The sequence below is a fragment of the Ursus arctos genome, unplaced genomic scaffold, assembly GCF_023065955.2.
Source record: "Ursus arctos isolate Adak ecotype North America unplaced genomic scaffold, UrsArc2.0 scaffold_13, whole genome shotgun sequence".
NCBI classification, from domain to species: domain Eukaryota; kingdom Metazoa; phylum Chordata; class Mammalia; order Carnivora; family Ursidae; genus Ursus; species Ursus arctos.
In genome coordinates this window covers 34341978-34367657 of record NW_026622797.1, presented here as the reverse complement: position 1 = coordinate 34367657, position 25680 = coordinate 34341978, and the positions used below count along the sequence as shown (strand labels likewise).

The following is a 25680-nucleotide window of genomic DNA, read 5'->3' as shown; positions in this document are numbered from 1 at the left end:
TAGTTGTTTACATATCATTTAATTATTTCTTCTTATAGTATTCCTGGTTGTAAATTAATTTTCGAGCACTAATCTCCTATGATGTAAAATTTGGAGTTCTCAGCCACTGGAATCAATTCCAGAGTAGGTGAAATGTTTTCCCAACAAATACAAAGAAGTACATTTTTGTGTCAGAGAAAGAGGTTATAGGATTATTAAGGATGATTTTTATATAACCACTAGTTCAGACTATATGAATTTTTGGAAATTAGAAATTTTGTAATAAGTAAATGTAAATGAAGCAAAAGAAAGGCTTTTGATTTCAAAACATGTTATTGATAACATACTCACTAATTCAACAAAGCTCCTCAACACCAATTGTAAGCAAAGAATTTACAAGGTATAGACTCCTTGATTGTCTGGGCACAGGCTATGTGCTCTGCTGTGATCATTTTGTCTTTGATCTACAAACAGAGTTTAGCACAGTGCCAGGCACATAATACACAGTCAGTTAACATCTGTGTCATAAAATGATTAAATGACTGAAGAGCTAGTGGAAGTTACATCACGTAGCACGAGGGTCAATAATAACTATACACTGTGTGTGCAACTTACATTAAGTAAAGCTGAATTCACTCAAATATCTAACTCTTACAAGATAAATGCAGGTACCTGGTAGCTCATTTAAACAGGAGTAGCAGAAGTGAACACCTAGAAAGTAAATTTCATCACAGGTAGGAACATGTGAATGACCCTGATTACTTGTCAATAGAGGAAGATGTTGAACGCAGGCATTTTCTCTTTCTCCTCTGGATCAGCAATCAGACTCACTCACAGATCACTGATGCATGAATAGCACTATATACGTACTTCCCATTTTCAAGGAGCCCGTGCTTCCTAAGTGTTTATTTTACAAGTGTATTCAGTGATCTCTCTTGTTCTCCAGCATGGCTTTCCCAAGATTTTTAGTGAGACAGAATAGAAAGGAGTTTTCTTTACGGACTCAGGTTCTTTTATTAATTTTTTTATTATTAATTTTTTTTTAAAGATTTTTTATTTATTTATGTGACAGAGAGACAGCCAGCGAGAGAGGGAACACAGCAGGGGGAGTGGGAGAGGAAGAAGCAGGCTCATAGCGGAGGAGCCTGATGTGGGACTCGATCCGGGAACGCCAGGATCACGCCCTGAGCCGAAGGCAGACGCTTTAACGACTGCGCTACCCAGGCGCCCCTATTATTAATTTTTTTTTAAATTTAAAAAAGCCTCCCTTTCCTATGATATAGGCCTGTTTGAATGGTTCATATATGCTCAGAAGGTAAAATGTATTTATTTCTTACACAGAACAAAGATTAATTTTATTTTCTTAATGAATGCGTAAACAACTTGAGTTGAATCAATTCTGAAATATCTGCACTGATTTCTGTGCCTTGATTTACTTCTCAAGGGAAGTATAAAAATAAAATCTACAAGCTTCACGTGGAAACTTGCTTACGTTTTGGACATTTATCTAATTACAAAAATGAAGAATTAAAATCATTGGAATAATTCAAATCAATTCTTGAAAACAACATGGCTCATAATCTGCAAGATGAGGGTAATATGGGAGATTTTAATATCGGATAGAAAAAGGAAATGGCAAATTGAATTTTAATATTTACTATGGAATTCCTGAGAAGCAACAATTTAGGAATTAAAAGGTCACATAAGCTGCATTCATTATAACTAATCTCCTTTTATTTCCTCAAAGCTTCCTATTTTTCAAGCACTCATATGAAATTATTCATAACAGATTTAATGCATTGGATAGGAGTTATTTTCCCCCTTCTATTTCTGATAAATACCCTCAAAGCTCATATCCCATAGATATCGACAGAGGAAGTGGAATGAAATGGAACTAGAGGAAAATAAAAATCAAAGAGCAAGGCTCTTAAATCAAAGAGTACAGAGAATGGTTCGGTTCATGAATATCTCAAAAACCCCCTTCAAATCTTACTCTTAAAAGTCTATCTGCAGGCTTTGTCCAAATGAAAAACAAACAAAACAAAAACAAAACAAAAATAAAACCTTTCTGACAGTCATCGTCAGATGAACATGTCTTAGAAATTAACCATTATATTGACTGTTAAGCAACTATGAGAAGACACCTCTCCTACTGCTATTTTTCCCTATTACTATTATTTCCCCCCTCTTACCTGATTGGTGCCCCTTTGGCCTGTGCTGGTCTCAACAGTACAGTTATTGTGGTGGCCGTTTCATTGAGAGAGGCATCGACTCCTTCGTAGTCAGGTAAAGTTGGAGCTGGTAAGTGATTAATGAAAAAAGAAAAAGGTTTCTGTCAACTAGCAGAATTATATCGCAGTTCAGGATGAATAAATGATCCGGAATGGGGGAAAACCAGTTTCAGATTCAATTTTCTAAAATGTACCTCCGTTTGTAGAATAACATATATTACTGAATGTTAACCCTGGGAACTTAAGCCAGCAGAAGATATGAAGCCACGATTTGTTGTTGAAATTTAAATTATCATCTGGCGACTTGGACACACATACCAAACATTTTGTGAAGGTGCTTTGGCTTTTGGTTTCCTGAGACCTTGAAACCAGCATTGATGGGATGGGAGGTGAACAGTGCTGACTCAGGGGAGTCCTGGTTATGGATGTGCACAAGGAGATGTGGAGGCAGAGAGGGCAGGAAGTGACCCAGAGGCTGCCTGGTGAGGTGGTGCTGTGTACGATATAAAGGTTGTGGAACGTGTTAGTTTCTGGTGTTAGTATCTGGATTGTAGCCACGATAGAAACATACTGAGGAAGTGTGGCGAATGGGAATGGGAACTGCAGTTGTTGTTGAGCATGAACTAGTGCATTAGTTGTCAGATTCTTGAAAAGTAGAAACTCGTAAGTTTTCAAAATATTTGATAATGGTTGGGGTGGGGGAGAGGGCTCCCTAATTTTGAACTCGGTGAAAAAATAACCTCAAATGGCTCTTGGATATTTTTATGTAGAAAGATATTTTAGGGAGGACATGACCAGTGAAACGTGTGCATTATCAGAGAAACTGAGGACAAATGGCATCTAATATGAATTTCAAAGTATTTCATTCATTCATTGAATATTTCTTGAATATATACAACGTATCAAATTTTGTAAGTGCTATGAGTATAAAGACAAAGCATGGTCTCTGACATTTATAGAATTAAAAGTAGAGATTCACATTTTATCAAGAGTGAGAATTTTTTCTTTTTAAAGATTTATTTATTTATTTATTTATTTATTTGAGAGAGCATGAGTGGGGGGAGGAGCAGAGGGAGAGGGAGAAGGAGAAGGAGACTCCACGCTGAGCAGGGAGCCCAAACCCAGGACTGAGATCACAACCCAAGCCAAAGGCAGACATCCAACTGACCGAGCCACTCAGGTGCCCCACGAGTCAGCATCTTCAACAACAACAACAAATCATAGCCAAATTTTAGGTGACTTAAAGAGGAGTCAGTTCATTTGCTAAAAGAGTGGTTCTCAAACTAGTGAGATCAGAAGCCCATGAAGGCTTCTTAAAACCCAGATTGCTGCTCTTTTCTCCTTGAGTTTCTAATTCAATAGGTCCAGGGAGGAGCCTCATAATGTGCATTTCTAGAAAGTTTTCTGGTGATGATGACGCTGTGGGTCTGTGGACCACACTTGGGAGAACAACTAGTCTAAACCAAGGTTGGGAGATAGAAAAATGAAACAGAGACAACTTTAGGGTTTAGACAATGCTTGAGCTGAATGCTAAAAGGGCAGTAAAAACTCATCAGGACAAGTATCCAATAAAATGCAAGAGATGGGAAACAGAATGTTTGAAGATATCATCACGTGAAAGGAGACTTTGTGTTATGACAGCTACAAGCAGTGCTAGGCCTGGAACTTTGGGTTCACCGGTAGGAGTGGTGGGTGGAAGGAACTACAAAATTAAGGGGCACAAATGCTAATCATGCATGGATGTTTGGGCTTTATCCTACTAAATGCAATATGTTAGATTTTGAAAAAATTTAGGAAAGAAATATATGTCGTACAAAGATTGATAGAAAAATATATTGAAGCAAGGTAAGTCTGAAGGCAAAGACAGTGCTTGGAAAGATATTTCAATGATCTGTTTAAAATACGGTCCAGAGGGAAAGGAACAAACAATGACATCAGAAAGAGATAAATTATCTGAAGAGTTATTTAGGAAGTAGAATCAACAGATTAAATATGTACACTATTATATACGTGTGGATTATATATGTAATATATGTATTAAAACATACACACATACTAAGCCTCCATGCAACATGCCTCCAATAACTTGATTTCACTTTTATTTAAATTGTTTTCAAAATGCTGAGGGATATAATTTCTGCACTCAAAGGATAAATAACAATAAATTACCTTAAAATTTCAAGTGAGGCTGAGAACCCCGCTAACCATAAATTTTATTAGCCTTGGCTTGATTACTACATGTTCTGAAGATACAGTGATTGCAATCAAGTTTTTGAAGTCCAAATCAAGTACCCATGTATATAGGTTGATTCAAGTAAAACTGCAGTTAAATAATTCAAAGAAAATGTTAGATGGGTGTTCTGGTCTTTAATTATAAATTTTTTATTCAATAAAAAAATGCCATGTCTAAACAATAATAAAATATGGTTCTTGATAATGCCCATCTGTTCAATGTTCTCAGTTTTATAAGTTCATGTCATTCTGTAACTATCTCCACTGAAGGATCGTATTCAAATACAGCACTATGGCTCATTCTAGAGGGCAGGAAACATGTTTCACTGTACAATGATATCACCAGGTCATATTTTCTAGTGATTCAATAAATATTTAAATGGGTGATTTAGAATTGTTCCATTAGGAAGTGAACTGGCAGTTTTAATACATTGTTATTTTCTAACATAATGGATGATATTTTAAAATTCTTTTTTTGTTAGAATAAGATAAATCAAATAGCTCATATTGGAATAACTAATATTTTTCATGATATACATTTTTAGGGTTTTATATTCAAAACGTTTCCAAATAGAAATGTTACATCTATAATATATATTTACTTTAGTAATCTTAAATAACTAAGATAAAACATTACATAAGCTAGAGTAGAATTACGGCATATATGCTAATAACTGGCCAAATTTAATCAGGTTTAACTGATGACCAAATGAGAAATTATATCTGTAAATAACCTAGTCAATTACAAACTGAAATTGTGAGCATAAAATAATGTGAAATTTAACTGTATTTGTTTATCAACTTAAGTTCTCCTGTACTTTACCATTCTGAAACTTAGATAAATTTACATGAGATTTCTAAGAGAAAGAATTACTCATATTTGCTTAAAGATATCAGAATGTCAGGGAAAATGGAAAAGAGAGACAAGGTCTGTGGCACTATAACAGTGGATCAAAGATCTACTATCATTCTTTTGATAAAATCCACTTACAGTAGATATGTGATACCATAATAATTACCAACTCCTCAAAGGTATAATCAGTCTGTTAGCATTCATAATGAATTTTAAATATTTCTTTTTTTCTTTTTTAAAGATTTTATTTATTTATGTGACAGAGAGACAGCCAGTGAGAGAGGGAACACAGCAGGCGAGCGAGAGAGGAAGAAGCAGGCTCCTAGCAGAGGAGCCTGATGTGGGACTCGATCCCAGAACGCCGGGATCACGCCCTGAGCCGAAGGCAGACGCTTTAACGACTGCACTACCCAGGCGCCCCCTTAAATATTTCTAATTAAGAGAAAATGACATTTTTAAAAGGGACCACTGTCAATTAAAAGTGACTGAGATGTTTTTGGGTTTGGACATATAACCAGTTATAATCTGTATTCACATAATTCTTTGTTTCAAATTTTTATTTAAATTCTAGCTAGTGACCATATAGTGTAATATTGGTTTCAGGAGTAGTATATTCTTTTTTTTTTTTTTTTAACGATTTTATTTATTTATTTATTTGACAGAGAGACAGCCAGCGAGAGAGGGAACACAAGCAGGGGGAGTGGGAGAGGAAGAAGCAGGCTTTCCAGAAGAGGAGCCTGATGTGGGGCTCGATCCCAGGACCCTGGGATCACGCCCTGAGCCGAAGGCAGATGCTCAACAACTGAGCCACCCAGGCGCCCCAGGAGTAGTATTCACATCATTCTTTGATGAACCTTCGATCAGGAATAGCTAGCTATATTAAAGGTTTAATAAGTGAGATGACTACCCTGAGTGCATATATGATTCTCTAGGACATGTTATTACAAACCAATCTTGTTTGCACTTTAATCCTTTGCGTACCGGAGATATTGGTGGTCACATTGATGGCTGTGGCTGGCCCAAAGCCTTTGACTGTGCTGGCTCTTATGAAAAACTGGTAGGTGGTTCCAGGATGCAGATGCATAAAGACATGGTGGGTGCTGTTCCATAAGTTCGATACAGTCTGGGGAGGTCCAGCCACTGGAACCGCAGGGTCAAATGATCTTATGCTGCTGTAGCTGACCTGTTTTAAGAAATATATTTGCTATTACATATGCAATATAAGTCATGATATAATCTAAATAAACCTCTTTTAAATAAGGTAATATTCGAGGGTATCTCTGTAGCGTGAATCACACTTTTCTTAAACTTCTTTTCCTTCTCATTTGGATATGGTTATTTTGCAGTCATTCTATATCTAACGTCTGTCTGTCTATCCATCCATCCATCCAGCCAGCCATAGATATACCTAGAGGTAAAATATCTGACTGGACCAACATGCATTTATTTTCTTTCATCAAAAGATGAATTAATTTACTTAAATATGGTTACACATACATACACAATCTTATGGTTATGTATTTTAATGTATATGAAAACAGAAAGTGTTCAACAAATGTTTGTTGTAAGTAACATCATCCCATACTCTGTCCGAGTTACATAACAGATTTCATGTAAAAAGCACTCAAGTGTGCTAATACAGTCACAGTTTATAAGGCTGCTCTAGTGATTCCCATTCCCATCATGCACTCTGTAGCCACTAGAAATTTAAACATTTTATGTTCTAATCAACACTGGCTATGCAGGAACAGAACTACACATTTGTGCAATTATAATGACCTTTTCTTCTTTTAGCTTCTCCTCTTTAAAAATATGATAATGATTTATAATCAAAATTGAGATGAAGCTCTGGAATAGTCAAGTTTATAATATATTTTGCTGTTTTGGTAGTAATCCTTTATTCTGACACAACTGACATTCAGTGGCCTCCCCTAATTGCAACAGAAAATATGAGTATCTTAATTCTATAAAAATTCATTCTTTACAACCATCAGTAAGTCTGTTTGAAAAGGCCCATCCTGCTTTTCTAAAACAACAACAAAAACATACATTTACTTTAAGAATTAGAAAATTCTAAGTGCCATCCAATATTTGTTTTGAAACTCAATTCTGGGATCAAGGAATTTGTAAACTAAAACAGAGGAGTCCTAAAAATGATTTTGATCCCCTAACCCTCACTTACTCATTTTTCATTATTTCTCTCTAACTTTTTCCTTTTACGCTCCCTTCAACCCACATTTCAATTAACTTCCTTATTCTCCCAATACCTCATACTGAGTGATGATTCCATTTGGATCCAAAGGTTCTTTCCAGTTCAAGAAGATCTTATTTTCAAAGGATGTTCCTTGAAGAGAATTGACTGGTACAGGGCCAGGCACTACAAATAAATACATTTTTGGTTATAAAGATCCTTGCATCAGAAACAGAAAAAGTAAATACTATAATATATAAGCCAAATTAAAAATTTTAAAAATGTGTTCTTAAAAAGAAAGTAAGCTATGTGACCAACTTTCTGATTTTTAACAAATGGGAATTTAAAGTAATCTATAAGCTTCTAATGCAGAAAATGTACAACTCCAAAGTTATTTTTATTCAAAAGAATATTCTATCACATTAGAGAGTTGAATAAATTGTATAGTCTAGTTTTCTCTTTTGTATACCTCTAATAACATGAAGATCTCATTTGTAATTTGTTTCAAGAACAGAGTTATATTTCCCCGAAAGATATTCTGAAGATTATGATAAGCTCCTAAAGTGTCTCCATAAACAAATTTCATTAAATAATGAATTATAATAATAATTAACACTCCTTGGACTTAAAAGCCAAATCACTGAATACTGAATTGAAATGCCCATTAACAGTCAATCTGAGTCTTACTGCTATCCTTATTAAATTTCTGTAACTTAAAAAAGACAGCACTGATTATTACAATTCAAAAAAAAAAAAAAAAGCAACCTTTAAAATAGGTTGAAATATCATTGCTTCAGTCTTTTAAGTGATACTCCCTTTTGCAAAGCTAAGCATCAAACCATTTTATAACATCAGACTTGTTCGGAATTCAACAATCATCATAACCAGTTCTGAAGTGTCCCCAGGTATGACAAGAGTTGAGAAACCTTCATACCAGTCTTTATTTGCAAATGTCATATAACTGACAATACCCAGTGGCAGCAATGAACAATGTGTCAGTTTCTACTGACAAAATATAAAACATCAGAGACTTTTGCTCTTTGCTTTTATATATTTTATCTAAATACATAGTTGCTATTTATTCACACAAATATCCAGTTTCTTGTTCTGATAATGTTTAAATATATACCCTATCCATCCTACTTTGCTTAAAAAAATGTGTTTTCTTTTGAAATACTGACCCAATATTGGGCAAGTATGGTTTTTAATTAATATTTTTCCTTAATCTAACGTTTCAGCGAACTTCACACATGGCATTATCTAGAAATGTAGTTGCAGAGTATACAGCAATTTTGTGAGGACTGAAGTAAATTAAAAATCACTGGATCAAAGGAAATGCACTGCATCGTAGCTAGCAGCATCAAGACATTCTGAACGATACGTCAAAATAGGAAGATTTATTTCAGACCACAAGGAGACGATGAATGATGTTATGACCTCTGGGACAGCCAATATAATTTGGCACATTAATAATAAATTCATAAAGAAAAAAACCATAAAGGAAAGAAATCCATATACAGAAAAGATGCCAGCACTAAACTTCAGGAGATATGTACATGCATCTGTCAGCTGAGGGTGTAGGGAGAACTTAACCAAAGGCATCCACTTGCCTGCATGTCCCAGGTCCCCTGTATTGGCACAGACCACAGTTGATCAAGGCAGAGAGGCCATCACGGCCCCTATGTGTACTCTGGGGCACTTACGGAAGCTGCCATGGGTGTTAGTTTGTTAACTAACAAGGGTGATAGGTGTTATGCCATTTGAGTGGAGTGAAAATAAGCTTATGATTGTAATTAAGGAAAAGTATTTCTTCACCTTTCCATAACTTCCACAGATGGTGGCTGCTGAAGGAAGGAGGAGGCAAGACCCCAATTAGTGAGAAATGTTTATTTGATGGTATTATAATTACTACCTGTGTTCACTAACCACAATTTGGCCAACTAATATATAAAATGGTGTAGATGTATTTTGTTTACAAATAAAGATACTTAAAAATGTTTGCATAATTCTGCACTGGAAGAGGAGTAGAATTAAAGAGCATTCTTCCTAGAATTTGTGTTTTTCTGCTCTTCTTCTTCTTCTTTTTTTTAAAATGGGCTCTACACCCAGCATGGAGCCCATGGGGCCTGAACTCATGACCCTGACATCAAGATCCTGAGATTAAGACCTGAGCTGAGATCAAGAGTCGGATGCTTAACCGGCTGAACCACCCAGGCGCCCCTCTCTGCTCTTCTTACACATATTCTACTTTGTCAATAAAATCCACTTAAAGTACTTACAGGTCATATTTGCAAGAGGGAAAAGTCTGTGGAAAAATTATGGCCAAGATAGTACCATGCTACTGCTCTTGCACCCGGACTAGTAGAGCAGACAAGAGAAAGAACTACACTTAGGTGAACTACAAAACACACACATAAACAGGTGGGGTGGGGAGTGGGCACAGTAAATTATATTTAATAACTCTACACCTCTGAAGGAAGGCAACGTCAATGCAGAATGTCTGTATGTACTTTGATTTGTGTAAATAGAACATGAAGTTACTAAGACCATCATCATGGCCGTCTTCATATTGCAGGGAACGTCACTTCACATTTCCACATCAACAACTTTTAATGGAGACAGAATGCTGACTTTCATTCCCCTGCTTGTGATTTATTTGAAAGCAGTTTCAGCTATTTTTTTTTCTTTTTTGCGTATAAGAAAGTCCTTTAAAATATAACTCTCAAAATGGAAGAGAGAGGAAAAATGAAATGTGGGTGGGGCAAGATTATATTAAATAAGCACTACAAACTTTAAAATATAATAAATGTACATTTAAAAATAGCTCTGTATTAGCAAAAAATGTCCCCAAACCAGGGTTTTCTGCTGAGCTAACTTCATAATATTGATTTTTGTAAATGCTAGGATAAAAAATGAAAACAAAATCTCATACAAAAAATTCTATCCATGCATTAAAAAAATGTATGCAATAAATTAAATATAAATTCTACCTTAGGGTTCTGGTGGGAAATCATTTTAGCTTTGCTCTCATGATTTATGGATGTCCCTAGAATTCTTTTCATGAAATTATATTCTTTTATTAGATGGTTGATAATTTATTCTTTTCCTATGTATATAGGGCAGCAATAATTTAGTAAGACTGACTTAATTAGATCATCATAACCCATTGATCTTTACAACAATAAATTATGATTTAGATATTCTGTCCCCCCCTCCGGAACATTGAATCATATCAAGCATTCTATGTAGAAACTGGAGCTCATGTGAGCAGATCTGAAGACTGAGTTACTTGAAAATACTTTATACAAAGTATATAAAACAGAGGAGAAGAAAAAAAGTTGTCACAGTAGAAAGAATTACTTTGTGACCATGCTATGAAATAGTAACATGCAACTCAATATCATTACAGCTAGTAAAAAAGTTCTTCAAAACATACCTTAAAATAAAACTAGAATAAGAAACAATATTGAAATTATATACTATATATTTAATTTCATCTTATGTTTATAAAACTGTTTCTATATGAAATAGCACAGTCATGAAGTTGATGAATTTGGGACATAATTTAAGATTCCACAGCAATTCACTTCCTATTAATCTAGTTGTATGTACACCCAAAAATACATTTAAAAATTTAATGAAATATGAAAAAGTTATATGAGCCTGACTACATTCTTTGGCTTATGGGAAAGAAAGGCAAGCTAAAAGCCATACCAAAATATACCACCAAAATGAATTATATTATTAGAGAGTGATTGGCAGAAAAAACACAAGTGTAACCAAGTCTAAAATGACTAAGAAATCAAGTTTTTAAAATTTTAAGGGTAGGCAATAAAGTGTGTAAATACATTATTACTAAAACCATGGCTTACAAATGTCTAGTGTAATACAGACATTTTAGTATTTATCCTACTTTATGAAATGAGATAGAGATTTTTCAAAGCTTTCGAATCTGCTTAGACTTTCCGTTTCTATCATCCATCCATAACACAACTATGCTAATTATTCTTTCTTATATAATCATATGTTGGGGTGTGTTTTGTATGTGTGGGGGGGTTATGAGTGTGTGCTTATGTATCAGAGCAACTTTTGTTATCTGAAATATTATTAAGGCTTAGATCAGGTGCAAATTCAAACATGATAGTTGAGGTAATCATGTTCGGTTACCTTAAACATGACAAAATACATTTATCATAAGTAAGTCTTAGGTTTATTCTTTGAAAATTTTAGGAATATGAGAATAACTCTATGCATAGTTTTAGGACAATATTGTTTTCTTCAAAATCTGAGCTAAATGAGGTTGAAAAGCTCTCACTTCCCTTTATGACTGAAAATAATAGAGCAAATCTGGGTCATTTCTACTTTTCAGAGTGAGAAGGCTTGAAGTGATACGGAGAAACTTCTAGAAACTGTAGTATACTGACCTATCTTAAGGCACTCTCATACTTGATAGTCATCAAAATATACATCTGGGCCTAAAGTTCAGAACTTGAGGGAAATTGGAAACAGTTGGGTATGAAATATATCCTGTTTTCTGAAGTCCAAACAAAAATGTGGCCCTACTGACAGGCTATTCATGGAGAAATTTAGAAGCAGATGGAACCTGAGAGATCATCTTATTTAAACTTTTCATATAGGGATGAGAAATGGAAATCTAGAGAAGTAAACAGATTGGGTAAGGTGATAGAGTTATTAGTGCCAGGACTGAAAACTCAGGATTCCTGACTCCCAGTTCAGCTTTGCCTCCACTCACTAAATAAGCCATAAGATATGAACTTCAACCTTCTTTTATATTTAAACTTACACGAAACCATCTAAAAATGAGTGGAACAGGCAAATGGTGCTGTTTTCAAATGTTAAGGAAAATGAAAGCTGCTAATATTGGTTTGTAAAACGTAAAAAACTAAATGTTAACCAAGTGCATTTCACCAATAGGTAAATGATGTAATGCCATGAATAGTGAAAATTATTTTTGCACATTTAAGAGGAAAAACTTTATTTAAACTTTGGTGTAGCAGTGACTTCTCTAACATATAAAAACAGAAAACAGGAGAGGGACATTTCATCTAGTATTTGATGCTACGCTGAAGAATGTTAAGGTCTTTAGTTAAAGGCAAACTCTTTCCAAAGTTAATCTCGTTAAGAGTATTTAGCAGATTTCTGAACCCGATTCAATTTTGGCGACTCTAGAGAAAACTGGAAGCAATGACATAATCCTGTTATATAATCCCCCTTTTTAAAATAACGAAGTATGAACATACCGTCTTCATCCGTCTGAATAATCGTCTCTTCACTCTCCTTCCTGCCTTCTGGATTGGTTAGGATCATCTTGAGGCTGACGTTTGTATAGGGTGGCAGATGGCTCACAACATGCTGAGGGGCTTTGGGGTCCATGTCCAAACAGTCTGCCTTGCTCTCGTTGTGACCGCGGAAGTAATGGTAGCAGATAGTGACATTAAAAGTGTGGCAACGAGTAATGTTATAACCCAAGGATTCCCAGTCCACAGCAATGCGTCTTGCCTGTATCTCAGCAATCTTTAACGTCTTTGGGGTTCGCATAGGTTCTGAAACATAAATCAAAGATGCAGATGGCTGTCAACCTTACAATGAATAATCTTGGTAAAATCAAGCACTGAGCATGACACAGCATGTGTAAACCTAGGGAAATGTGGAAGTCATCTTTTATTCTCCTTTTCTTTATGTACTCATGATCTTAATTCCTGAAGGTTTCTATCAGGGGCTAGGATTTACCAATGCGAAAAGAAATGGAAAATGTTAACAATCCGCAGTACTCAGGAACATGGCGGAAAGACAAAAGCCTGAAAATGTGGCCATAATGCCTTTATAGTTGCTGTTGTTACTGCCCAATTTCCCATCTCTCTTTTTCTCTTGTCGTTACTGAGCAAGTGAATTAGCTAATATATCATAATGGATAAGAGTCAACACGTTCTGCTCTATGATTTGTCATGTCACCAGCTATGGTGTATACTAATTAGTCTAATTGTAATACTAAACTACCATTTACCAAAAAGTGACGCAGATATTAATTAACATTTATTATTTCAGTAATGATGTTGTTCATCAAAGCAGAAAAGTATCTGAGAAAAATTGCAGGAACACATGTGGATAGTCACAGTGTCATCGATCCTTCTTGATCTCTTTCCATCTTTTTCTAGGAAACACTCAGGTCTGACAGTCCATTCACTGTCACCCAAACCAAACTGGGAGGTGAATTTCCATTCAACTGGAAAATGCTGGCAGAACTAAACACTCTGAAGATTGGAGTCCATCCATCACCGCTTCCCAAGTGTATTCTTTCCTCATGCAAGACTAACTTTAACTGTCTAACTTAATCAAAATAATTACTCTGTGGAAGTCATGGCCATGGCAAAGTCTACACAGTAAACAAACCAAAACACAGCTAAGCTTTCACATGTTGATTGGGCAAAGAGATTAAAATCAAGGCCAAGGTCAAAGCCATGTTGGTACCTCCCTTAACTCACAAAGAATAGTCAATGCTCTTGCTAAATGGGAGTCAGTAGACAAAAAAGAAGGAAAATAAATAATACAAAAAGCCCAATTTGAGTGTTTTATAAATTTTCACTTTTGAGATTAAAATCTCAGTTCTGTAAAAATAATCAGCACAGTACACAGATGGCAAGCCCAAATTGGGATTCCAGTTCAATGTATTATGTGTGCCATCTGAAATACACTCTGGTGGCCATTTACAACCTCAAAACTACAAAAATACATACATATACATGCAAATTAATCCGTGGTAGAATCCAATGCTTAGATTTTTTTAAATGCTGTGTGCCAGTCTTCTGATTACTCACAGTATCCAGTCTCCTTATTTTATCACTTTTGTTTTACGTGTTTTACATTAAGCATTGTAAGTAGGTTGGAAGAAAGACGTGGCTTTCTAATCATTAAAAAAACACATAAAACTCTTTATTATGTCTAGTTCTGGGCTCACATGTCCCCACCAGGCACAGGAGTGAGGTGATGACACTTAGAGTTCAGTCTACAGCTCAGTGCAAACACATTTTTTGGCATCCCTGACCACCGAGATGACCGGGCAGTTGCAGGTACCACCATCCCCAAATTCCCAGATAAATTGTGATTTCACTGCCTAATGGTAGCAACCTGATAGAATTTAGAGGTCATATTCAGGTTAGGCCACACTTTGTGACAAAAGTATCTAGAATAAGAAAGTAAGATTTCTCCCTAAAATACTTGGAGTATATGAATGAAAATCTCCCATAAAATAATGAGCACAAACACCAACAAGTATTTATTCCTCTGGTTTTTTTTTTTTTTTTAGATCTAGTATTTATATACTTGAGAAACCTCTTATTTTGAATCTGAAATTCCCCCCTTTATAAATTTCTCTATTTCCAAGTGCTCACTCTCTTTCATCATCTTTTCATTTTACCCTACTATTCAATTTGCACTTACCCTGCATTCTAATGCAATTTTAAAAGCATAACAAAAGCATAAAAAATTGAAGAAGACACAAATAAATGGATATTCTATGTTCATGAATTGGAAGAATCAATATTGTTAAAATATCTGTACTACCCAAAGCAATCTACAGATTCAGTGTGATACTATCAAAATTCAAATGGCGGGATGCCTGGGTGGCTCAGTTGGTTAAATGTCTGACTCTTGGGGCGCTTGGGTGGCTCGGTCGTTAAGCATCTGCCTTTGGCTCAGGGCGTGACCCCGGCGATCTGGAATCAAGCCCCACATCAGGCTTCTCCACTAGGAGCCTGCTTCTTCCTCTCCCACTCCCCCTGCTTGTATTCCCTATCTTGCTGACTGCCTCTCTCTGTCAAATAAATAAATAAATAAAATCTTCAAAAAAAAATGTCTGACTCTTGGTTACAGCTCAGGTCATGATCTCAGGGTCATGAGATCATTCCCTCATCTGCCTGAGATTTGTCCCCCCCCCTTTGTCCCTCCCCATCTCTCTCTCTCTCTCTCTCATGCTCTCTCTTTCTCTCTAAAATAAATAAATAAAATCTTCTTAAAAATTTCAGTGGCATTTTTGAAAGAAATAGAACAAAACAATCCTAATATTTGTATGGAACCATTAAAGACCCTGAAAAGTCAAAGCAATCTTCAGAATGAAGAACAAGGCTACAGGTATCATGCTCCCTGATTTCAAATTACATTACAAAGCTACAGTAATTAGAAGAGTATTGTATTGACACCAAAACAGACACATAGATCAGTGGAACAGAATAGAGAGAATTATTTATAGCAAAGGAGCCAAGAATATACAATGGGGAGAGAACAGTCTCTTTAATAAAAGGTGTTGGGAAAGCTGGACAGCCACACAAAAAGAATGAAACTAGACCACTATTTTGCACCATTTACAAAAATTAACTCAAAATAGATTAGACTTCAAAGTAAGACCTGAAACCATAAAACTCCTAGAAAAAAACACAGGCAATAAACCCCCTGACACAGATTTTCTGAATCTGACACAAAAAAGTGAAAGCAAGAAAAGCAAAAACAGATAAGTAGGACTGCATCATTCTAAACAAAACGCTTCTACACAGCAAAGGAAATGATCAACAAGATGAAAAGGCAACCTACTCAATGGGAGAAAATATTGACACCTCTGATAAGGGGCTAATAATCAAAATACATAAAGAACTCATACAACTCAATAGCAAAAAAAAAAAACAAAACTAATTAAAAAATGGGCAGGAGATCTGAATACACATTTGTCCAAAGATGACATAGAGATGGCCAATGGGTACATGAAAAGATGTTCAACATCATTAATCACTAGGGAAATGCAAAGGAAAAACACAATGAGATGTCAGCTCATACCAATCGGTATGACTACTATCAAAAAGAGAAAAAAATAACAAGTGTTGGCAAATATGTGGAGAAAAGGGAGTCCTCGAGCACTGTTGTTGGGAATGTAAACTGATGCAATAACTATGGAAAACAGAATAGAAGTTCCTCAAAAAATTAAAAATAGAACTACCCTACGATTCAGCAATTCCACTTTTGGGTATTTATACAAATAAAATAAAACACTAACTTGGAAGACACATGCACCATCATATGTATTGCAGATTATTTATAAAGCCAAGATATGGAAACAACCGAAGTATGCATGTGTCTATACACGTCAACAGTGAAATATTATTCAGCCATAACAATAATGAAATCTTGCCACGTGTGGCAGCATGAATGGACCTTGAGGGTATCATGCTAAGTGAAATGTCAGGCAGACAAAGACAAATATCATATGATTTCTCTTATATGGGGAATCTAAAAAAATTTAAAAAAAAGAAAAGAAAAATAATGAATGAAGTTCAGAGATACTGAGAACAAACTAATGGTTGCCAGAGTGGGAGTATGGCGGTGGAAAAATGGGTAAAGGGGTTATAAATTTATTAAAAAATAAAAATTAAATTTAAAAAATGTAACTGTGTTAGAGATATATGACATAACTTCATTGAAGGGAGTGGGGAAAAATTATCTAAGTCAATTAGGAAATGAATAGAGACAATGAGACAATAAACAAACAAACAAATAAAACCAGCAGATATTCCTAGTAATGATCTAAAGTTTACAGATGACTTTACAGTGCAGTCATCATAGAAATACCATGGTTCTGAACAGCAAACGTAGAGCCTGTTCAAAGAAAAAGAAAACCTGTCACACCTGTCAGAATGGCTAAAATCAAAAACACAAGAAACAACACAGTTTGGTGTGAGGATGTGGAGAAAAAGGAACCCTCTTGCACTGTTGGTGGAAATGCAAGCTGGTACAGCCACTGTGGGAAACAGTATGGAGGTTCCTCAAAACATTAAAAATAGAAATACCATATGATCCATTAATTCCACCACTGGGTATTTACCCAAAGGACACAAAAATACTAATTCAAAGTAATACATGCACCCTGATATTTACAGCAGCATTATCTACAATAGCCAAATTATGGAAAAAGCCCACTGTCCATCAACTGCTGAATGGATAAAGAAGACATGATATATATATGGAATATTATTCAGCATTAAAAAAATAATGAAATCTTGCCATTTGCAACAGAGGGATAGAGGTAGGGAGTATAATGCTAAGCAAAATAAGTCAGAGAAAGACAAATATCATATGACCTCACTCATATGTGGAATTTAAGAAACAAAACAAATGAGCAAAAGCAAAAATAAAAGAGAGAGAGACAAACCAGGAAATAGACTCTTAACCATAGAGAATAAACTGATGATTACCAGAAAGGAGGTGGGTAGGGGGATGAGGGAAATAGGGCATTGGAATTAAAGAGTACACTTAACATGATAAAAAAAGAAAAAACTAGAAAAAATAATAAATTAAAATAGACACAGGAATGTGAAAAATGTGGAAATGAAAAGTAGTAGGGAAAAAGGAAGCTATATAACACTTCCTGGACTGAGAGCCTTAAGAAGCAAATCTTAAATCTTCTTTGTTATATTACTTACTATGTATTTCTACATTTTCTCCTAAGCTAACCATAAAATAATTAGAGAATTAATTTTCCTATTTATAAATTTAAGTAGAAATGTTCTTCTAACTAATCTTATTATATCCAATTTCTTTTTGCCTTCGGGCTTCCTCTATAAAACCCCTCTATAGAGCACTGAAAACAGGGAATGTATGAGCTATTTAATTCTGCTCTAGTTGAATAGCTATTGGAACTGCTTGAAGAAGTTCTGAATAGCCCTAGAGCTACGGCAAAGTATGCACAAACTGGGCTTGGAAGAACAAGACCAGATGCAAATGTATCCACATGGAGTGACTCAATGTCAAAAGCAGAAGCAACTTGGAGGCAAGAGAAAGAAAAGCAAAAATGAACTATTGGGAGTTCATCAAGATAAAAGCCTTCTGCACAGTGAAGGAAATAATCAACAAAACTAAACGGCAGTGTACGGAATGGTAGAAGATAATTTGCAAATGACATATCTGATAAAGGGTTAGTATCCAAAATCTATAAAGAACTTATCAAACTCAACACCCAAAAAACAAATAGTCCAGTTAAGAAATGCCAGAAGACATGAATAGACATTTTTCCAAAGAAGACATCCAGATGGCCAACAGATACATGAAAAGATGCTCAACATCACTCATCATCAGCGAAATACGAATCAAAACCACGATGAGAAACCACCTCACACCTGTCAGAATGACTAAAATTAACAAGTCAGGAAACAACAAATGTTGGTGAGAATGTGTAGAAAGGGGAACCCTCTTGCACTGTTGGTGGGAATGCAAACTGGTGCAGCCACTCTGGAAAATGGTATGGAGGCTCTTCAAAAAGTTAAAAATAGAACTACTCTATGATCCAGTAATTGCACTATTAGGTATTTACCCAAAGGATCCAAAAAATACTGATTTGAAGGGAAGCACACACCGCAATGTCATTATCAACAATACCCAAATTATGGAAAGAGCCCAAATGTCCATTGACTGATGAATGGATAACGTTGTGGGGTGTGTGTGTGTGTGTGTGTGTGTGTGTGTGTGTGTGTGTGATGGAATATTAGTCGGCCGTCAAAAAGAATGAAATCTTGCCATTTGCAACAGGAGGGAGCTAAAGTGTGTGTGTGTGTGTGTGTATGTGTGTGCATGTGTGTGTGTGTATATATATGATGGAATATTAGTCAGCCATCAAAAAGAATGAAATCTTGCCATTTGCAACAGGAGGGAGCTAAAGTGTATCATGCTAAGCAAAGGCAGTCAGTCAGAGAAAGACAAATACCATATGATTCCATTCATATGTGGAATTTAAGAAACAGAACAGATGAACATATAGGAAGGGGGAAAAGAGAGGGAAACAAACCATAAGACACTCTCAAAGACAGACAACAAACTGAAGGTTGATGGAGGGAGGGAGGTGGGGGGTGGTCTAGATGGGTGATGGGTATTAAGGAGGGCACTTGCTATGATGAGCGCTGGGTGTTGTATGTAAGTGATGAACCACTAAATTCTACTTCTGAAATCAAAATTACACTATGTATTAACTAACTAGAATTTAAATAAAAATTTGAAAAAAGAAAAGAAAAAAGAAGCAACTCACTACCCTTTACTTTCCTAATCTCATATTCAATAAATAGATAAGTAGATAGATAAATGCTACACAGCTTATACACTGTGAAAAAAAACAGTTCTACATCCTCAGTTCTTCTATTTCTATGAGTTGGCAAAGTTATGTCTATTATGTAGTATGTAAAAAAATACCTAGGTTTCAACTTTGAGTGAGAATTTTGTTTGGTGTATTTAAATGCTGCTTACATTGACCCTCATATAAGTCATATATTAAAAATTCTCATTTAAAATTAGGGAAGGGTAGCCTTATAAATCCTACACATTTGTGTATAAACCACTACTATAATTTCAGTAACCAGTATTTTATTAATTGGTATAAAAAAAAAGAGCTATGGAAGAAATAGTTTTCTAAGAGGCAAGTATTCATTCTACAAGGTCAAGATAATGTTTTTAAATCTGCATTTTTCACAGTTGCTTAAATAAATGGTGCAAACTGTACTGTTATTACTAAAATAGTGATTTAAAACATAATTTTACTTTCACCTAGTGTAATTTCAGAAACACACATTCAACAAAGTAAACACACACACAGCACAAAACTCAATTATTTTGAGCTCTATGGCATCTGCAATAACTCAGAGGACATCACTGTCCAATTACATTTTCTCTTAATTGGCACGTGCCCTTTTTTCCCCAGTTTTTATTGAGGTGGGACCTTTTCAGCTACACACACACACACACACACGTATTCATGCATGTACATTTATATACATATACCGTCCACACGATAGGCACTCTGCTATGCCACTCCTCTGAATTCTACTAGGTCTGATGTGGGGGGGGACTACATACAGATGGATTTTTATATTAGAGTATAAGCAGCAGAGACTCTAGACTGTTCTAATACTATGACATTAATTCAGAGAAAATTCTATCAAAGAATTCAACAATAAAATTACCTAAAGTCCTTGCAATGATCCATTATTCTTGTGCCTCGCCAATAACTTCATTATATTTCTGAGATATGAATACATGAAATTTTTAATTTTCTAAATTGAAAATAAAGATAGTCACAGAATAACCTGAGGTAGAAGGGTATTTCTGAAAACTCACTATGTTATATATAAGCTGGGTATTGCTGTTTTGAGGACTAAATAATTTAAAGAAATGACCCAGCACGGTGAATGGCACATCGGGGCATCACAGTAAATAGCATCTATAACAAACAACCTAAATAACCATAATGGTGATAAAACAATGGAGATCGCATTCATTAATGCCCTGTCAAGTGTTTTGAAATTTATTAAATGTTCTCTTTTTTTTTATTTTAAAGATTTTATTTATTTATTTGACAGACAGAGAGACAGCCAGCGAGAGAGGGAACATTAGCAGGGGGAGTGGGAGAGGAAGACGCAGGCTCCCAGCAGAGGAGCCCGATGTGGGGCTTGATCCCAGAACGCCGGGATCACGCCCTGAGCCGAAGGCAGATGCTTAACGACTGAGCCACCCAGGCGCCCCTATTAAATGTTCTTTCATCCCGATTTTTTACTTTCCATTTTTCAAACCTTTATTAGGTATTCCCATACATATGATTTTATAAAACAGTTCTCTTTCTCATTTTTACTTTTTCGGTAAAAGGAAATTCAGGAAAGAAACAAGAAATTGAAGAAAGCTGTGGGGCAATATTTTGGCAGAAACTTGGGAAGAAGTACAGCAAGGGAGTAACTTTCATGCAGCAAAGTATCATATTAAAATATTTTGTATAAGTCATTCACCTGTTATTGCCTCTTACATAAAGTGCATGATACCAGATACTGTGGAGGATGCTAAGTGAAAGAAACAATAATAGGCCTCAAGGAGCTTAATATGTATTTAGTAAAGATGGTAGCTAAGAAAAAAAAGATCAATAATTAAAACAGTATGATATAAGTGGTATATGAATAGAATAAAACATAGGAATTCAAAAGCGAGAAAGAACTTCCACTCGTCCAATGGAGGAGACATTTGCATTAGATCTCAATGGATAAGGCATGAAGATCTACAGACATAGTCTGGGTAAATAATACAAAAGGAGAGGAAAAAAAAATGTGAATCCTATTTAGTTGCTGAACAAGTTATCCAGTAGGAGATTATGTAGGAAAAATTGATTGGGAAAAGATGGGGAATATGTTGGATGGCATGGGAAGAGATTGCCCTTGATCTAAAAGGCTACAGAGAATCACTGAGTGGGCAGAAAATTGATATAATGAATTAATTACTTTAGAAAACTTAATTTGGAGGTTGTATCAAGGTTGTGTAACAAGGAGGTTGTGCAGGACTGGAGGTAGAGAAATCCGAAGATTGCAACGTGTTAGGGAGAATAATTAGGGCTAAGAAGTAGTGTGACTTCAATAGGGATAGAGGTAACTTTGGGTTGGAAATTGGTGAGCCACCCAGGTCAAAGTTAAGTTGGTGAAAAAAAAGAAAAAAAGAAGTCAAACTCTCTAGATCATTCTACTTTTTGAAATCTGTGTTCAGTATATACCCTAATCCATTCCTTCCCCTGAGCCATCAGTCAGGGGAGGTTCAGACTGAGTGAAATCTGTGACAGAAGGACTGAGGACACTAGCAGTGGAATTAAATTGTTTCTTTGTTTATTTATTTATTTAAGAGCAAGCACACAAGTGAGTGTTGGGGGGGCAGAAGGAGAGAGAAAGAGAGAGAAAGAAGAGAGAATCTTAAGCAGGATCCACACCCAGCACGGAGCCCAACACAGGGCTCCATCTGACAACCCTAAGATCATGACCTGAGCTGAAGTCAAGAGTTGGATGCTTAACCAATGAGCCACCCAGGAGCCCCTGGAATTAAAAAGGTTTAAGGCCATTTGTGATATACTTGGAAAATAGGGTTGGGGGGCTTACATTAAGAAGCAGGTGTAGAAACTGGAACTATAAGCAAAATCTAATCCTTTCCCATTCTACTCTTTAGCTGGTGAATCTCAACTCCTTTTATTAACTGCCCTGTGGAGAGATGTGCAACCAAATTGGCATAAAGCCCTCTTCCATTCATTCATTTCCAATAAGTCCTAAGAAAATACTACCTGTAAATTGAAAAAAAAAAAGTGATGAGAAATGTCAGTATTACCTGGTTTTCTTTGTTTTCCCTGCCAAATGTTGATCAGCCAATTTTACCAACTTTTCCCATTCCCTTTTTCCTCATATTGCTCATCTACTTCCTAGTTGTTGCAGAGAAAGTGGTCACATAAAATCAAGAAAAATAAAAAGACATGGCAGAAAATTTACATATCAAATCTATAGCCAGGATTATACAATTAGCAGGTAAACAAGGAAGTTCACGTATCACTGAACTTACTTAAATTCTAAACAGATCAAGCCGGGGATTTATGCCTGTACCAATTTTTGTGTCAAATATTTAACCCAACTTGATAGGATAAAATGAAGAATTACTTAATAATTCTCTGAAGGTTAAGAAAAATAAAGGCAACATGAACAGACAGAACATGTTGACTTTGAGTCACCTCTCAACAGCGAGATGATTTAATAAGTGGTTCTAGATAATAGATAAAAGGGAATTTAATTTTTTTTGGTACTTGCTAAACAACACGTGACATGACAGGTCAATATCCATGTCCTTTTGTAGTGATAATCTCTAGTTTTTCTGAAAGAGTTGTGAAAACAAAAGCTTCAGCAGCTACAAGAGAATCAAGAGCAAAGATCGTCTTTCTGAGAATCAGTTTTTAATGATAAAACTTATTATCCGGCTGTCAGTCAGAGGAAAACAGAAGATGTCCCAAAGCTCATGCCAAGGGAAAAAAAGAAGATCTTGTCAAAGATGTACACGAGCCAAGAACAGTGAAGCATGACAGGGAGCTTCCGTGCTCCCCGCTGCCTTTTCATCAGAAATCTTCGAAGCTGACTGCAAAGCACAATTTTCATTCCATTTATCAAAACAAACATAAGGAAAGTGAATTTCCTGACTGCCAGGGAAAATATTTGTTAGTGTAAAGTAAAAAATAATTGAGATGAAATTTCTGAACAAAGGTAAATTAAAAGAAAAAGGAAGAAAACACTTGCATACCTTGGGGGAGGAAAAACTTAAGGTCTTTGGAAGAGACTGTCTTTACTTTTCCCTACTGATGCTTTGTATTTTTATTCTTTTCCTTGTGCTAAGGATTGAGGATAATCAAGGTTTTACATGGCACATCTTTTCAATCTCATAGCATCATTAGTCTTGCCAAAAAGATTTCATCTCTGCTCCCATGGGTCAAATTGCGTTAATGATAAGTTGGCGAGATGACTTGATTAGTAAGGTAACATGAGGGAGCCTCAGGTCCAGGAATAATCACAAACCAACTGTCAGCTCTCTGGCTTTCTGGCTGTGTTGTTAAAATGACAAGCTTGGACTCAGGGGATATAGAATGACAGGGTGGATGGCTCACTCAGCCCTCCCGCAGAGTCACAGAAATATTTACCCAGCACCATCAGAACAATCCTAAGCATATCATCAAATTAAACCAAAACATGTCATTTTCATCGCTTTCAAGAGTCTGACTGAAGTTTGTCAGATAATTCTACTAGCCTTAACATTCGCATCCCCTCTAAAATAATACTAAGGAAAGCATTTGATTTTTAGAGAACAAGAATACCAAAGTGACAAGGAAAAAAAGACAAAGATAATTGTCTTTCCAATAGATAAATGTTACTGAATGTCTTAACATGAATCCGCATTCCAGAACAGGAGCAGCTGAAAATCTGGGGACTCTTTAATGTTTTTCTCTTAAATGTTTATGTGATAATATTAGACTATATTGGAAGAAACATGTGATTACTATCAATGAATCCACTTCAATTCATCTCTGATATTGCATATTCCACTTATGTGTTATAATCTAAATAAAATTTTAAAAAAACAGTCAATAGATACCTGCCTCTACTTGAATAAAGCACAAAATAGAAAAAAGAAAAGGCATTTCCTTAATTTATGAAGAAAAAAAGAAAAATTGACTCCTACTTTAAAAATAAGCTTTATCTTTCATAAAAATATTTAGCAACAGCATTAATCAGACACAAGAGGTAGAGTGATTTGTATATAACCCTAAAAAAAACCATAATATGGAAACATAATATGTAGTGTAAAAAATAAGATGGCTTTTGAGGAGTTGTATATAGTAAAGACAAAACTCCAGAGGCGATTTTCAATGCCTTTTTTTAATCCCTAAAAAGAAGATAAATGACTACACTTCTTAGGTTGTCCGAAAATATGAGGTAAATATTTTGTATGTCAAGCACACTGGTTGGCCCATGGTGTATGCTTGGAAATTTTATTTTCTGAACAGTAAAGCAAATCGCTTTAATATATTTTTATATTTTAAGTTAAAAACCTAATGAAAATAGAACCTAAGAACTCAATTCTGTGTAGTAATTACAATGCTGGTTCCAACTCTTAACTTCTTGTGTCACACTATTTGCCATGTGACTTTGCTCACACCGAAGAAGTGTGGTCTATTTCTCCATCCTTTGATTTTGGGCCTGCCTTATGACTTGCTTTGGGCACAGAACAAGGTGAACGTGATGGCATGCTGGTTCTCAGCCTGTATCTCAAAAAGTCCTGTGAGCTCCTGCTTGTTCTTAACCTCCACCATCACTTTTAGAATGAGAGATACATGTAGAGCAGAGTCTAGTTGCCCTAGTTGTAGTCCAGAGGTCAGTCTAGATCAGCCAATAGCCAGTTTACCAGCAGGTCAGTGAGACAGCCATCGGAGGCTCCCAGCCATCCATTCCGGAAGTAGGACATCCATTCCATGAGTAGGACATGCTTACTCTATGCCTCTGATGAGACTCTGTGGTTAGCTGAGATTCCACATTTTGCTATAATCTCTATTCCTTATCTTTCCACTTGGTAAATTACCTTACTATTTGTGTGAAGATTATGTCTGTGTCTCTCCATTGAATAGGACTTTACAAATTTTATTTCTCCACGATGGTTGTGCCGAGCCACTACATGCTTATTTCGTATTCCTTCTCTGCGTGCTTGCCATATGCAGATATTATGGTATATGACATAGGTTTCAAAAATGACTTTAAATGAATTTGTTTCTGTCTTCATTTCCTGTATGCTCTTTGAGGATAGGTTCATTTGCTCACTAT

The 25680-nt window shown here is 35.7% G+C and overlaps 1 protein-coding gene across 2 annotated transcripts in view; it reads right to left on the bottom strand.

Moving 5' to 3' along the window:
- Window positions 1-25680, bottom strand: part of PTPRK (protein tyrosine phosphatase receptor type K) — a 540251-nt gene that overhangs the window by 106906 nt on the left and 407665 nt on the right. For both annotated transcript variants that reach the window (XM_026504778.4, XM_026504780.4), the window contains exons 8-11: window positions 12748-13050; window positions 7563-7672; window positions 6277-6478; window positions 2172-2277 (exon numbers count right to left, since the gene is read on the bottom strand). In XM_026504778.4, the coding sequence (XP_026360563.2) occupies window positions 2172-2277; window positions 6277-6478; window positions 7563-7672; window positions 12748-13050 (721 nt within the window). The remainder of the gene's footprint in view (window positions 1-2171; window positions 2278-6276; window positions 6479-7562; window positions 7673-12747; window positions 13051-25680) is intronic.